The 14,830-nt window shown below is 58.1% G+C and overlaps 1 protein-coding gene across 3 annotated transcripts; it reads left to right on the forward strand.

The window, feature by feature from the left end:
* Positions 1–301: 301 nt before the first annotated feature.
* On the forward strand, positions 302–2,417 carry LOC100282638 (polymerase delta 4). Of its 3 annotated transcripts, none has more exons than XM_008653234.4 (3): positions 302–477; positions 1,567–1,782; positions 1,920–2,417. In XM_008653234.4, the coding sequence occupies exons 2-3, from the start codon at positions 1,608–1,610 to the stop codon at positions 2,138–2,140; spliced, it is 396 nt and encodes a 131-aa protein (XP_008651456.1). In that variant the 5' UTR covers positions 302–477; positions 1,567–1,607; the 3' UTR covers positions 2,141–2,417. The 3 variants fall into 3 exon arrangements, with proteins under 3 accessions (XP_008651456.1, XP_008651457.1, NP_001136678.1); XM_008653235.4 differs by having other exon boundaries at positions 319–477; positions 1,576–1,782; NM_001143206.1 differs by having other exon boundaries at positions 379–477; positions 1,589–1,782; positions 1,920–2,315.
* The last annotated feature ends 12,413 nt before the right edge of the window (positions 2,418–14,830 follow it).

A 14,830-nucleotide genomic window follows, 5' to 3' on the forward strand; every position in this document is an offset into this window, starting at 1 on the left:
TATTGGAATTGAAATTCATTTTAATAATAATAATTTAGGGATATATCAATTAACATAATTCGGTGTTATGCAAAATATATTTGTATACTATTATTAACAAGATGCTGAAGACATTTATGTGCTATATTTTTACTATAGAGGAGTGAGACAAAAAGTATCATATAAGTTAAAGAGTATAAACAAATTCTACTAATGTATAAAATCATTTCTCACTCTTCATCCATAAATTTGAGATAAACTTATATCTGAACTTTCAAAAATGATGGAATGTCAAATTACAAACTAAATAAGTTATTTTATTGAGCTTGCAGTCGGGTGTGTCGGGTGTGTCCCCACTCTCCATTTCTCAGCGTGCGCGCTCTCTTCTCTCTCTTTTGTGGTAACTGGCGGCGGCCGACGCCGACGCCCTAGCTCACGTCTTCGTCGGTCCCTTCCCAGCCTTCGTCGCGTCCTTCGCCGTCGACGAGAACACACGAGGTATGAGCACCTTTTCTCTTGCGTTCCTGTGGGGAACCGGACACCCGAACCCTAACTTAAGCTCTTTGGCTATTTGTAATCGGATCTAATCTCATTTCAAGTGTATGCATGCCTGCTAATTTCGATTTTGTTTGCAAAAAATATTGGGTATACATGTGTAAGTCCATGTCCTTTACCGTGACCGTCGCTGCTGCCGTTCCAATTGATCCATCAATCGGTCGATTAGGTTCGTCATCTACTCATCTTCGTCTTTTAGCGCGCTAGGTGTAGAATACTATTTAGGCCTTGTTTGATGAGATTAAAAAAATTAGTAGAGATTTTGACTTGCTATGGATTTATATCCACCCAACCCCTCGAATCCATATGGATTGAGATAAAAACGACAAACCTTTAGTTGGCACCATTGGGCTTCTTGTAATCTTGGTTCTCAAGTAGGCCTTATTCGGTTGCATCTGGATCGAAGGGGATCAAACCAAACAAGCCCGGTACGGTTGCAGTTTAATTTGAAAAGACATCGGGATTCAACCGAACATCCAATCCGTGCTCTGGAAGCGCAATGGATTGGCGACCGAGGAGCATTTCTAATGTTTCCTTCAGGACATGAGCATGATGATTGTCATTATTCAAGATCGTTCTTTCTTGAAAACATTGCCTATGCATATCCAAGTGACCATAATATATATGATGATAATATTAGATTACTGCTACATTAGATCCGACTGTATGCATTTTAGCTCTACTACAATGATGCTAACAGTTTAGTGAACAGTGACTGGACCAATGTTTCACTACCTAAGGGCTGACTATATGCAAATTGGTTATATTGCAATGATGCTAGCAGCTTCGTAAACATCGACCGGGGGTCCGGGGCCAGTGTTTCACTACCTACAGCAGTACAGCTGCCCATTTTCAGTTCTTTATTTACACAATAGTACAATACCATGTTTCATGCTCAGGATTAGAGCTCTTGATGTTAGGGTTTCTGGTGGCTCTTTGGATGCACTCTTGTAGTGTAGGAGTATATATACCTTTCAACCAAAGGGGAAAAAAAATCCAGAGTAGGTCTGATTCCAAATTTTCTGCTGGAAGGAATTCAAGGAAACACTTGCAGGACTGAAGAATAGAGAAACATGTCGTCTGGTGGTGTGAAAGATTTTTACCGGCAGAAAAAGAAAGGAGGCGTGGCGAAGACAGCTTCATCCTCAAAGAATAAGACACGGCATTACACTGGTGGGGCTTCTGTTGGTGCCTCAGATGCAGCTCAGACATCAGCTCTAGTTTCTCATGGCTCCTGGGATCTCAAAGGTACTCTTGCTACATGCCGAGGGTAACGGGATAATAGGAGTAACCCTCTTTAATTTCTGTGCTCCTCGCATTGTTGGGAAGTGTAGAAGTCCTCTTCTGATACTCTAATCCTGTTGCTTGTGAAAATGTTGCTGCAGATGACTTTGGTGATGAAGAAGAGCAGCTGCGACAGTTTGACGTGGACATGAAGTTTGGTCCTTGCATCGGTGTTACTCGGCTTCAGCGCTGGGAGCGAGCCTCTGCCATGGGCCTCCAGCCACCAGCTCATCTCCGGGACCTCCTACTGCACGCGGCATCGACAAAGAATCGCGGTGGCGGTAGCCCCTCTGTCGAGTGCCTTTGGGAGGGTAAAGTCTAGAAGAAATATCTTCTAATCCCCCATCCCAGGTCAACTTCAGGTGGTTAACTGGAGACGCTTGTTGTACCATGCAGCCTCTTGTTGATGTATGTTGGCACTCGTTTGTTTCTCCAAGGCACGTGTTCGGTAACAGTATATAGATGGCTACCTGTGCGTATGTTGGCGCACTTCATGCTGAATTCTCTTCTCGTATTGAGATCCTGTTGCGTTGTCTGTATCTGAGTGCGTCAAGCACGCACATGAACACATCTCCTATGTGCTGCCAGTTGCATTGTGATCGACCGTTTTGGGTGCTGCGATTTGACGCTTATTTAGCAGTCAAATCACGTGGGTAGCGGTCCATCTACCTCACGAGTGTTTTTTTCCCGGCCTCCCTGGCCGGGCCGCATTTAGCAGCAACATTGGCTACGTTGCCGTACCCATGCTGAGAAAAGTCTCCGTCCAGAGCTTTTACACACACAGCTGCGTAAAGATTGGGCTGAATGACCATGCTCGTGCGCAACTGTGTATGATTGTACAGTATGTAGTACCGAACCGAACGATGAAAGCTCACGCAAACGAGACCATGACCGAATGACGTACTGTATATATGTACAAAAGACCAACCGTCAAGACGCGTGGAACGACGAGTAGTAGTGGTGCATACAGTGCTAGCATGTTTTTGTGATGGGTGGAGCTTCTCCAGTGCCGATGGCTAAATGGCTTCGGAGGAACGTATAGATGGGAGGCTCGTGTACATGATGTACATATTAAACCATCATCGTTTTTCTTAGTTCTAACGTCTCTGGTTGCTCAGTAGATCTAACACTATCTATTGGTCTTCTCATGGTTGGAGATGATACTTTATTGGCTCGATTCATCCTCCATCATCAAAAAGTAATCGCTTTATCTAGGTTGCTATGGATTACTTAACTAAATGAACTAAAGTTGTTTCTTTGAAGAATATGACACATAGAGAGGTAATTGAGTAAGCATATCATACATAGATTCAACGTACCTCAAACATTAACTACAAATCAGGGACATAATTTTTTTTGCCAAGTTATGTAAGATTATGTTACTCAATTCATATCTAAATTATGCTCAAGCTAATTGACAAGTTGAGTCTATTAATAAGACTTTGATGAAGCTTATTAAAAAAAGAAGATTAAGAATAATCCAAGAAGAAGGTGGCACATAGTTTTTTCAGAAACTCTATGAACAACGTATAACTATACAAGAGGTAGTGTTACCTATCGAAGTGAATTTGGATGCATATAGGCTTGCTAAAAATTAATTATCTAAATCATGAATTGATGATATACAATATTGTCGGGGACCATAATTAGGGGTACCCTCAAGGCTCCTAATTCTCAGCTGGTAACCCCCATCAGCACAAAGCTGCAAAGGCCTGATGGGTGCGACTAAGTCAAGGATCGGTCCATTCGAGGGACTCGATCACGCCTCGCCCGAGCCCAGCCTCGGGCAAGGGCGGCCGACCCCGGAGGATCTCCGTCTCGCCCGAGGCCCCCCTCCAACGACGAACATACTTCCGGCTCGCCCGAGGCCCAGTCTTCGCCAAGAAGCAACTCTGGCCAAGTCGCCACGCCAACCGACCAAATTGCAGGGGCATTTAATGCAAAGGTGGCCTGACACCTTTATCCTGACGCACGTCCTCCAGTCGACAGAGCCGAAGTGACCGCAGTCACTTCGCCGCTCCACTGACCGGCCTGACAGAAGGACAGCGCCGCCTGCGCCGCTCCGACTGCTGCGCCACTCGATAGAGTGAGGCTGACAGGCAGTCAGGCCCGGCCTCAGGCACCATAGGAAACTCCGCTTCGCCCGACCCAGGGCCCGGACTCGGGCTCAGCCCCGGAAGACGGCGAACTCCGCTCCGCCCGACCCAGGGCTCGGACTCAGGCTCAGCCCCTGAAGACGACGAACTCCGCTCCGCCCGACCCAGGGCTCGGACTCGGGCTCAGCCCCGAAAGACGGCGAACTCCGCTCCGCCCGACCCAGGGCTCGAACTCGGGCTCAGCCCCTGAAGACGGCGAACTCCGCTCCGCCCGACCCAGGGCTCGGACTCGGACTCAGCCCTGGCTTCAGCCGACGGTCTCCGCCTCGCCAGACCCAGGGGCTCGGACTCGGGCTCAGCCCCGGAAGACGGTGAACTCCGCTCCGCCCGACCCAGGGCTCGGACTCGGGCTCAGCCCCTGAAGACGACGAACTCCGCTCCGCCCGACCCAGGGCTCGGATTTGGACTCAGCCCTGGCTTCAGCCGACGGTCTCCGCCTCACCAGACCCAGGGGCTCGGACTCGACCTCGGCCACGGAAGACGGACTCGACCTCGACCTCGGAGGAGCCTCCACATCGCCCAACCTAGGGCGCGGACCGACCTCGTCAGCAGGAGGCGCCATCATTACCCTACCCCAAGCTGACTCAGGCTACGGGGAACAAGACCGGCGTCCCATCTGGCTCGCTCCGCCAGATAAGCAATGATGGCGCCCCGCACGCTCTGTGACGACGGCGGCTCTCAGCCCCCTTACGGAAGCAAGAGGACGTCAACAAGGACTCGACAGCTCTGACAGCTGTCCTTCCGCCAGGCTCCAGCGCTCCTCCGACGACCACGACATCACACGAACCGGGTGCCAAAACCTCTCCGGCTGCCACATGGCATGTACTTAGGGCGCTAGCTCTCCTCCGCTAGACACGATAGCACTCTGCTACACCCCCATTGTACACCTGGATCGTCTCCTTACGCCTATAAAAGGAAGGACCAGGGCCCTCTTACAGAGGGTTGGCTGCGCGGGGACGAGGACGGGACAGGCGCTCGCGCGAGGCCGCTCGCTCCCTCTCCCGCGTGGACGCTTGTAACCCCCTACTGCAAGCGCACCCGACCTGGGCGCGGGACGAACACGAAGGCCGCGGGATTTCCACCTCTCTCACGCCCGTCTCCGGCTGCCTCCCCCCCCCTTCGCGCTCGGCCTCGCGCCGGCCCATCTGGGCTGGGGCACACGACAACATTTCACTCGTTGGCCCAGGGACCCCCCGGTCTCGAAACGCCGACAGTTGGCGCGCCAGGTAGGGGCCTGCTGCGTGTTGACGAACAGCTTCCCGTCAAGCTCCAGATGGGCAGTCTCCGGCAACCTCTCCAGCCCGGGATGGTGCTCCGTTTCGGGAGTCTTGAGTTCATGTCCCTCGACGGCAGCTACGACATGATACTCCTTCCCCCGCCGTGCGACAACGACAATGGCGACCGACGGCCCGCCCGCCGGCGGCGGAATCGACGACGTCTTCCCCGCGTGGTGGAAGAACAACATTCGAGCTCACTCCGTCCTCTCCCCCGCCGACGGAGGAGGAGGCGGGGCAACCAAGGCCAAGCAGGAGGCAGCGCCTCGTCGGCTGTCGAGCGAGTCGACGGCGACGGCGCCCCAACAGGGGGCGCGTCGGGCATCGACCTCGCGTCTGAGACGAAGACGAGCGCCGTCTCCCTGCAACGCGCCAATCCCAAGCAAACGGACGACGCCAGCACGCTCGCGAAAGGCTTGCTGGGCGTCACCCTCGTACCTAACATGACGGTGCAGTCAGTCCCTGACGTGACTTCGTCACCGCCCGTCAACCAAGAGGTACCCACCGATTCCCGTCTCACGCCTTTCGGATTCCGCCTCAACCCGCCAAGCGGCTTCGCTTTGGCGGACGCTCTCGTAGAGGCAAGTCCAAACCCTCTGGGGTTTCGTATGCGGTCACCCTGGGACCGGCTGACGGACGTCTCGACCTACGGGCCCTCTGGGTCCGAGGAAGATGACGAGCCCGACTTCTGTTGGGATTTCTCCGGACTTGGTAACCCCAGTGCCATGCGGCACATCATGACCGCATGTGACTACTGCCTTTCCGACTGTTCCGACGGTAGCCGCAGCCTCGGCGACGAGGACTGCGGCCCAAGTCGTGAATGTTTCCACGTCGATCTAGGGGTCCCTCCGAAGGCAACCATCTTGGTATGCCGGAGAATGGTGATCTCCCTAGGCCTGTGCCTCGCGTTGACATTCTACGGGAGCTAGCAGTGGTCCCCGTTCAGGCGGGGGGTCATGACCCACAGCTCGAGCAAATCCGCGGGGTGCAGGCCAGGCTCGACGAGGGAGCAGGAACACTTGAGCCGATCCGCCGGGACGTCGGGCAGGAATGGGCGGGCCAACCTCCGGCCGGGGAAATGCGTCATCTACCCCAGGGCTTCCAGCACTGCATCGCCGACGATGTTAGGGTAAGGCCGCCACCCGCTTCCAGTGGGGTCGGCCAGAACCTGGCTGCAGCAGCAATGCTTCTCCGCGCGATGCCTGAGCCATCAACCACCGAGGGGCGGCGAATCCAGGGAGAGCTCAAGAATCTCCTGGAGGACGCCGCGGTCCGACGGGCCGAAAGCTCCGCCTCCCGAAGGCAGGGGTGCCCCTCGGAACATCACGCCGCGACTTCCCGATTCATGCGGGAAGCCTCGGTCCACACCGTGCGCACGCGCAACATAGCGCCTGCGACCCCGGGTCGCCTTGGCAACGAGCATCATCACCGCGACCGTCGGGCCCACCTCGTGGAGAGAGTGCGCCGAGGCTACCACCCCAGGCGTGGAGGACGCTACGACAGCGGGGAGGATCGGAGTCCCTCGCCCGAACCACCCGGTCCGCAGGCTTTCAGCCGCGCCATACGACGGGCGCCGTTCCCGACCCGGTTTCGACCCCCGACTACTATCACAAAGTACTCGGGGGAGACGAGACCGAAACTGTGGCTCGCGGACTACCGGCTGGCCTGCCAACTGGGTGGAACGGACGATGACAACCTCATCATCCGCAACCTCCCCCTGTTCCTCTCTGACACCGCTCGCGCCTGGTTGGAGCACCTGCCTCCGGGGCAGATCTCCAACTAGGACGACCTGGTCCAAGCCTTCGCCGGCAATTTCCAGGGCACGTACGTACGCCCTGGAAACTCCTGGGACCTCCGAATCTGCCGGCAGCATCCGGGAGAGTCTCTCCGGGACTACATCCGGCGATTCTCGAAGCAGCGCACCGAGCTGCCCAACATCACCGATTCGGATGTCATCGGCGCGTTCCTCGCCGCCACCACCTGCCGTGACCTGGTGAGCAAGCTGGGCCGCAAGACCCCCACCAGGGCGAGCGAGCTGATGGACATCGCCACCAAGTTCGCCTCTGGCCAGGAGGCGGTTGAAGCCATCTTCCTGAAGGACAAGCAGCCCCAGGGCCGCCCACCGGAAGACGCCCCCGAGGCGTCAACTCAGCGCGGCACCAAGAAGAAGGGCAAGAAGAAGTCGCAAGCGAAACGCGACGCTGCCGACGCGGACCTTGTCGCCACCGCCGAGTACAAGAACCCTCGAAAACCCCCCGGAGGTGCCAACCTCTTCGACAAGATGCTCAAGGAGCCGTGCCCCTATCATCAGGGGCCCGTCAAGCACACCCTTGAGGAGTGCGCTATGCTCCGGCGCCTCTTCCACAGGGCCGAGCCACCCGCGGAGGGTGGCAGTGCTCGCGACGACGACAAGAAGGAAGATCACCAGGCAGGAGAGTTCCCCGAGGTCCGCGACTGCTTCATGATCTACGGTGGGCAAGCGGCGAACGCCTCAGCTCGGCACCACAAGCAAGAGCGTTGGGAGGTCTGTTCGGTGAAGGTGGCGGCGCCAGTCTACCTAGACTGGTCCGACAAGCCCATCACCTTCGACCAAGCCGACCACCCCGACCACGTGCCGAGCCCGGGGAAATACCCGCTCGTCGTCGACCCCGTCATCGGCGACGTCAGGCTCACCAAGGTCCTCATGGACGGAGGCAGCAGCCTCAACATCATCTACGCCGAGACCCTCGGGCTCCTGCATGTTGATCTGTCCTCGGTCCGGGCAGGCGCTGCGCCTTTCCACGGGATCATCCCCGGGAAGCGCGTCCAGCCCCTCGGACAACTCGACCTTCCCGTCTGCTTCGGAACGCCTTCCAACTTCCAAAGGGAGACCCTCACGTTCGAGGTGGTCGGGTTCCGAGGAACCTACCACGCGGTACTGGGGAGGCCATGCTACGCGAAGTTCATGGCCGTCCCCAACTACACCTACCTCAAGCTCAAGATGTCGGGCCCCAACGGGGTCATCACCATCGGCCTCACGTACAAACACGCGTTCGAATGCGACGTGGAGTGCGTGGAGTACGCCGAGGCCCTCGCCGAATCCGAGGCCCTCATCGCCGACCTGGAGAGCCTCTCTAAGGAGGTGCCAGACGTGAAGTGTCACGCCGGCAACTTCGAGCCAGCGGAGACGGTTAAGTCCGTCCCCCTCGACCCCAACAGCGACGCCTCCAAGCAGATCCGGATCGGCTCCGAGCTCGATCCCAAATAGGAAGCAGTGCTCGTCGACTTTCTCCGCGCGAACGCCGACGTCTTCGCGTGGAGTCCCTCGGACGTGCCCGACATACCGAGGGATGTCGCCGAGCACTCGCTGGACATCCGAGCCGGAGCCCGACCCGTCAAGCAGGCTCTGCGCCGATTCGACGAAGAAAAGCGCAGAGCCATAGGCGAGGAGATCCACAAGCTAATGGCGGCAGGGTTCATCAAAGAGGTATTCCATCCCGAATGGCTTGCCAATCCTGTGCTTGTGAGAAAGAAAGGAGGGAAATGGCGGATGTGTGTAGACTACACTGGTCTAAACAAAGCATGTCCGAAGGTTCCCTACCCTCTACCTCGCATCGATCAAATCGTGGATTCCACTGCTGGGTGCGAAACTCTGTCTTTCCTCGATGCCTACTCAGGGTATCACCAAATCAGGATGAAGGAGTCCGACCAGCTCGCGACTTCATTCATCACGCCCTTCGGCATGTACTGCTATGTCACCATGCCGTTCGGCTTGAGGAATGCGGGTGCGACGTACCAGCGGTGCATGAACCATGTGTTCGGCCAACACATTGGCCGGACGGTCGAGGCCTACGTCGATGACATCGTAGTCAAGACGAGGAAAGCCTCCGACCTCCTTTCCGACCTTGAAGTGACATTCTGATGTCTCAAGGCGAAAGGCGTCAAGCTCAATCCCGAAAAGTGTGTCTTCGGGGTGCCCCGAGGCATGCTCTTGGGGTTCATCGTCTCCGAGCGGGGCATCGAAGCCAACCCAGAGAAGATCGCAGCCATCACCAGCATGGGGCCCATCAAGGACTTGAAAGGCGTACAGAAGGTCATGGGATGTCTTGCGGCTATGAGCCGCTTCATCTCACGCCTCGGCGAAAGAGGCCTGCCTCTGTACTGCCTCTTAAGGAAGGCCGAGTGCTTCACTTGGACCCCTGAGGCCGAGGAAGCCCTCGGGAACCTGAAGGCGCTCCTCACGAACGCGCCCATCTTGGTGCCCCCCGCTGCCGGAGAAGCCCTCTCGATCTACGTCGCCGCGACCACTCAGGTGGTTAGCGCCGCGATTGTGGTTGAGAGACGAGAAGAGGGGCATGCATTGCCCGTCCAGAGGCCAGTCTACTTCATCAGCGAGGTACTGTCCGAGACCAAAATCCGCTACCCACAAGTTCAGAAGCTGCTGTACGCGGTGATCCTAACGCGGCGGAAGTTGCGACACTACTTCGAGTCTCATCCGGTAACTGTGGTGTCATCCTTCCCCCTGGGGGAGATCATCCAGTGCCGAGAGGCCTCGGGTAGAATCGCAAAGTGGGCGGTGGAAATCATGGGCGAAACAATCTCGTTCGCCCCTCGGAAGGCCATCAAGTCCCAAGTCCTGGCGGACTTCGTGGCTGAATGGGTCGACACCCAGCTCCCAACAGTTCCGATCTAGCCGGAACTCTGGACCATGTTCTTCGACGGGTCGCTGATGAAGACAGGAGCCGGCGCAGGCCTACTCTTCATCTCGCCCCTCGGGAAGCACCTACGCTACGTGCTACGCCTCCATTTCCCGGCGTCCAACAATGTGGCTGAGTATGAGGCTCTCGTCAACGGGTTGCGGATCGCCATCGAGCTAGGGGTCCGACGCCTCGACGCTCGCGGTGACTCGCAGCTCGTCATCGACCAAGTCATGAAGAACTCCCACTGTCGCGACCCGAAGATGGAGGCCTACTGCGATGAGGTTCGGTGCCTGGAAGACAAGTTCTACGGGCTCGAGCTCAACCACATCGCCCGGCGCTACAACGAGACTGCGGACGAGCTGGCTAAAATAGCCTCGGGGCGAACAACGGTTCCCCCGGACGTCTTCTCCCGAGACCTGCATCAACCCTCCGTCAAGATCGACGACACGCTCGAGCCCGAGGCACCCTCGGCCCAGCCCGAGGTACCCTCGGCTCGGTCCGAGGCACCCTCAGCTCAGCCCGAGGCACCCTCAGCTCGGCCCGAGGCATCCTCGGTTCAGCCCGAGGTACCCTCGGCCCCCGAGGGTGAGGCACTGCGCGTCGAGGAGGAGCGAAGCGGGGTCACGCCTGATCAAAACTGGTAGACCCCGTACCTGCAATCTCTCCACCGAGGAGAGCTACCCCTCGACCGAGCCGAAGCTTGGCGGTTGGCGCGGCGCGCCAAGTCATTCGTCTTGCTGGGAGATGGGAAGGAGCTCTACCACCGCAGCCCCTCAGGCATCCCCCAGCGATGCATCTCCATCGCCGAAGGCCAGGAGATCCTGCAAGAGATACACTCGGGGGCTTGCGGCCATCACGCAGCACCTCGAGCCCTTGTTGGAAACGCCTTCCGACAAGGTTTCTACTGGCCGACGGCGGTGGCCGACGCCACTAGAATTGTCCGCACCTGCGAAGGGTGTCAGTTCTACGCAAGGCAGACCCACCTGCCTGCTCAGGCTCTACAGACGATACCCATCACCTGGCCTTTTGCTGTGTGGGGTCTGGACCTCGTCGGCCCCTTGCAGAAGGCACCCGAGGGCTACACGCACCTGTTGGTCGCCATCGATAAATTCTCCTAAGTGGATCGAGGTCCGACCCCTAAACAACATCAGGTCCGAGCAGGCGGTGGCGTTCTTCACCAACATCATCCATCGTTTTGGGATCTCGAACTCCATCATCACCGACAACGGCACCCAGTTCACCGGCAGAAAGTTCCTGGACTTCTGCGAGGATCACCACATCCGGGTGGACTGGGCCGCCGTGGCACACCCCATGACGAATGGGCAAGTGGAGCGTGCCAACGGCATGATTCTACAAGGGCTCAAGCCTCGGATCTACAACGAACTCAACAAGTTCGGCAAGCGATGGATGAAGGAACTCCCCTCGGTGGTCTGGAGCCTGAGGACAACGCCGAGCCGAGCCACGGGCTTCACGCCGTTCTTTCTAGTCTATGGGGCCGAGGCCATCTTGCCCACAGACTTAGAATACGGATCCCCGAGGACGAGGGCCTATGCCGACCAAAGCAACCAAGCTAGTCGAGAAGACTCACTGGACCAGCTGGAAGAGGCTCGGGACAAGGCCTTACTACACTCGGCGCGGTACCAGCAGTCCCTGCGACGCTACCACGCCCGAGGGGTCCGGTCCTGAGACCTCCAGGTGGGCGACCTGGTGCTTCGGCTGCGACAGGACGCCCGAGGGCGGCACAAGCTCACGCCTCCCTGGGAAGTGCCGTTCGTCATCGCCAAAGTTCTGAAGCCCGGAACGTACAAGCTGGCCAACAGTCAAGGCGAGGTCTACAGCAACGCTTGGAACATCCAACAGCTACGTCGCTTCTACCCTTAAGATGTTTTCAAGTTGTTCATATACCTCGCTCCTACAAAGAGTTTAGTCATCAAGGAAGGGTCAGCCTTGCCTCGGCAAAGCCCGACCCTCCCTCGGGGGCTAAAAGGGGGGAACCCCTCTGCGTCGAAATTTTCCTCGAAAAAAGATCCTTTCGGCCAGAATGTCTTTCGTGCTTTTCGAATACTTTGAAAGTGGATCCTGAAAACGACGGAGTACACGTAAGCAGCCAAGGCTGACCGAGCCGAGGGACTCCTACGCCTCTGGGATACGGATACCTCACTCATCACCTTCTGCGATAAGTAACTCGCGTTCGGATAGGTGATTCCGCGGACCGAACAAGTCTTCACGCTCGAAAGCTCCTCTGCCGAAGCGGTTCTTCGGGCCTTCTCGACTGCGTCGGTGGCAGAATCCTATGGACGGGCAAGAGTGCGCGTAAGCGGCAAGGCCGACTGAGCCGAGGGACTCCTACGCCTCCGGGATACGGATACCTCACTCATAACCTTCCGTGAAAAGCAACTCTCGCTCGCACAGACAACTCTGTTACCGATGAAAAAGTCCAGATACTCGAAACAAGAGGAAAAGAAGCGCAACTTTACAACACAGCGAGGGTGTGTTTGGGCCTCGGCGGCCGAAGAAAACACACGCTACAAGATGATCCGATCCTGCAGGCTCGGATCTTGACGGTTGAAGGGAGCAGCAGCACCCTCGGCGTCAACTACACCTTCGGCGAGGTCCGACCTAGCCTCGGACGGCGACGCGGTCCGAGGATCTCCACTCTGAAGGACAACGTCATCACCACGCCCGGGCCATCGCCGCCAGGGTCTTCTCCAAGAATCCGGCCCGAGCAGGCGGCTCGGCTGGTCACCCCGAGGCCTCGGCCAGCTGTCCCCCGAAGACATCAGCCCGGCCCGAGGCCTCGGCAGATCAACTCCGGCGTCGGTCCCGCTAACGGACGACCCGGCCAGGCTTCGGCCGACCAAGTCTTCTTTTCGAGCCAACTCTGCCTCTGTCCATGCTGACACCGCTACCCCTAGCTTTGGCTCATCGAAGAGCGGCCGAGGGGTCTCTTTAACTAAGCAAGAGAAGCCTCGGACAGCAAGACCGACCGAGCCGAGGGACTCCTACTCCTCCGGGATACGAATACCTCACTCGTCACCTTTGCACGGGGCGACTCACGCTTGGTGAAGCGGTTCAGACAACCAACAGGCGAGTCTTAGTGCTCGAAAATGAGGAAAAAACACGGCTCCGCGCCAAAAATACATACATGTTCAGGCCCCGACAGCCACAATGAACAAAAGACCAGCATTAAAGGTGCCATTACAAACGGAACTCTGGTTCCACCTCCGCAGGTACGAACAACCCCACTCGATCGGGGGGCCTGCGGAGCAACAGAAGGCCGACGGACGTTGCCCGCTCCAGCAGCAGCGACAACGACCCCCGCCACGGATGGTCGAACTGCAGCAGCGATGGCCTCAGGGAGGACGCCGCTGCAACCCTGCCCTCGCCCACGCCAACGCTCGAAGGGCGAGGACAAGTACAAAGAGCCGGAGGCCCGAAGTGCGGATGGTGGCGGTGATCCCGTCGGCAACGGGGACTTCTCGAGCCGCCTCCACCTCGGCACCGGCGACAGGGGCTATCAGCCCTCCGGCAGATCCCCACTCAGATCCTCCCGGACGAGTGGGGCACCGACCTCCGCGTGGAAGCGTCGTACCGGTGCTTAGGCAGGACCGCCCCAGAACACGAACGCCGCCCTGGCAGCGCGCGACATCTTGGGCGGTCCTCCCGTGCGCACGGCGCGACAACCGCCTTCGCGGCAGGAGGGGGCACCGGGAGCCAAGCCGGCGAGCCCAACGCGCTGAGGCTGACGACGCCCGCCATCGACCAGCCCCCGCGTTATCGAAGTCCGCCCCTTTCGCAGGGCCGGTGAGCGCCCTCTCCCTCGAACGTTGAAGGAGAGGCTGACCCACGAACCCGCGCGGGAGGTAGAGCTCCGGGTCAGCCCGGCCTCCACCCCAGCGAGGATGATGAACATCCTTGAAGCTGAGGGTGGGACCAAGATCGCAGCCTGGCTTGCTTCTCCCCACCCAGGGGCTGGTGGTCACCGTCTCGGGTGACCACCGGTGAGGGGATGCAGCCGGGCTGACTGATGAAAATCCTTGAAGTCGAACGATGGCTGAAAGGTACCGACTCCCACGGAGTTGCGTCCCTCCAACGACAAGGCGGAAGGACTGCGGGCATCCCCGATCCGGGGGCTCGAAAGGTGGAAAGACACGATGCATAAGGGAGCGCGAAGACATGGTCGCCTTTCAAGGGGGTCGCCCTCCTTTTAAAGGCGACTCTCCCTGCTTGCGTCCCAGCCGTCGTGGGCTGAGTCTTCTCCAACACGCTCCAAGGTCCTCCCCCTACGGCGCGGGGGCTGGGTCCCACGCGTCATGCAAGCTGGCCCGGGGCAGAAGAAGCCAAACCGCCGCGCGCGGTGCATGCAACCGTCCAGCGGTTACAAGCGTCCCTCCACTTTCGCCCAGACCAGCGGGTGAAAGGGCGGGCAGCCACGCAGGCGGCATGCAACCGCGCCAAGTGGGTGCACTTCTCCGACTTCCAACACGCCCACGCGTCATGCAACCGGCGCGCCGGTCGCTACGTGCAAGCAACTGCACCGCCACTCGCACCACTACCGCGCCTCCTCGACTGCGGAACCAGTACCGTGACTCGAGGCAACCCAGCGCACGACCCAGCAGCGCCAGCCTGGCGCGACGGTCAATACGGCCAAAAATGGGCCGGCAGTAATGGCGGTGGCAGGCGGGCAGGAGCAGCGGTCACGTCGTCAGCCAAGCTTACGTCCCATCCGGGGGCAGCGAGAGAACCCTCTCTCACGGCGTGAAGACGACGCGCCCGTGTTCCGTTCCTCGAACGGCTCGCGCACGCGCAATGGCCGCCCCGCAAACCGCACGCCCCGTCGCATTAACTCCGCAGCGGGACAAGCGGTGCCTCTGGCAGGGGAAGCGAGCGACGCTTCGCCTCC

This window comes from Zea mays, chromosome 7, assembly GCF_902167145.1.
Source record: "Zea mays cultivar B73 chromosome 7, Zm-B73-REFERENCE-NAM-5.0, whole genome shotgun sequence".
Taxonomy (NCBI): Eukaryota; Viridiplantae; Streptophyta; class Magnoliopsida; order Poales; family Poaceae; genus Zea; species Zea mays.

Excerpts from the sequence above, each read along its gene's own strand:
- LOC100282638 (XM_008653234.4), top strand. The coding sequence starts at position 1,608 with ATGTCGTCTGGTGGTGTGAAAGATTTTTACCGGCAGAAAAAGAAAGGA. Across the intron at positions 1,783-1,919 it reads TGGCTCCTGGGATCTCAAAG|ATGACTTTGGTGATGAAGAA; the intron begins GTACTCTTGCTA and ends ATGTTGCTGCAG.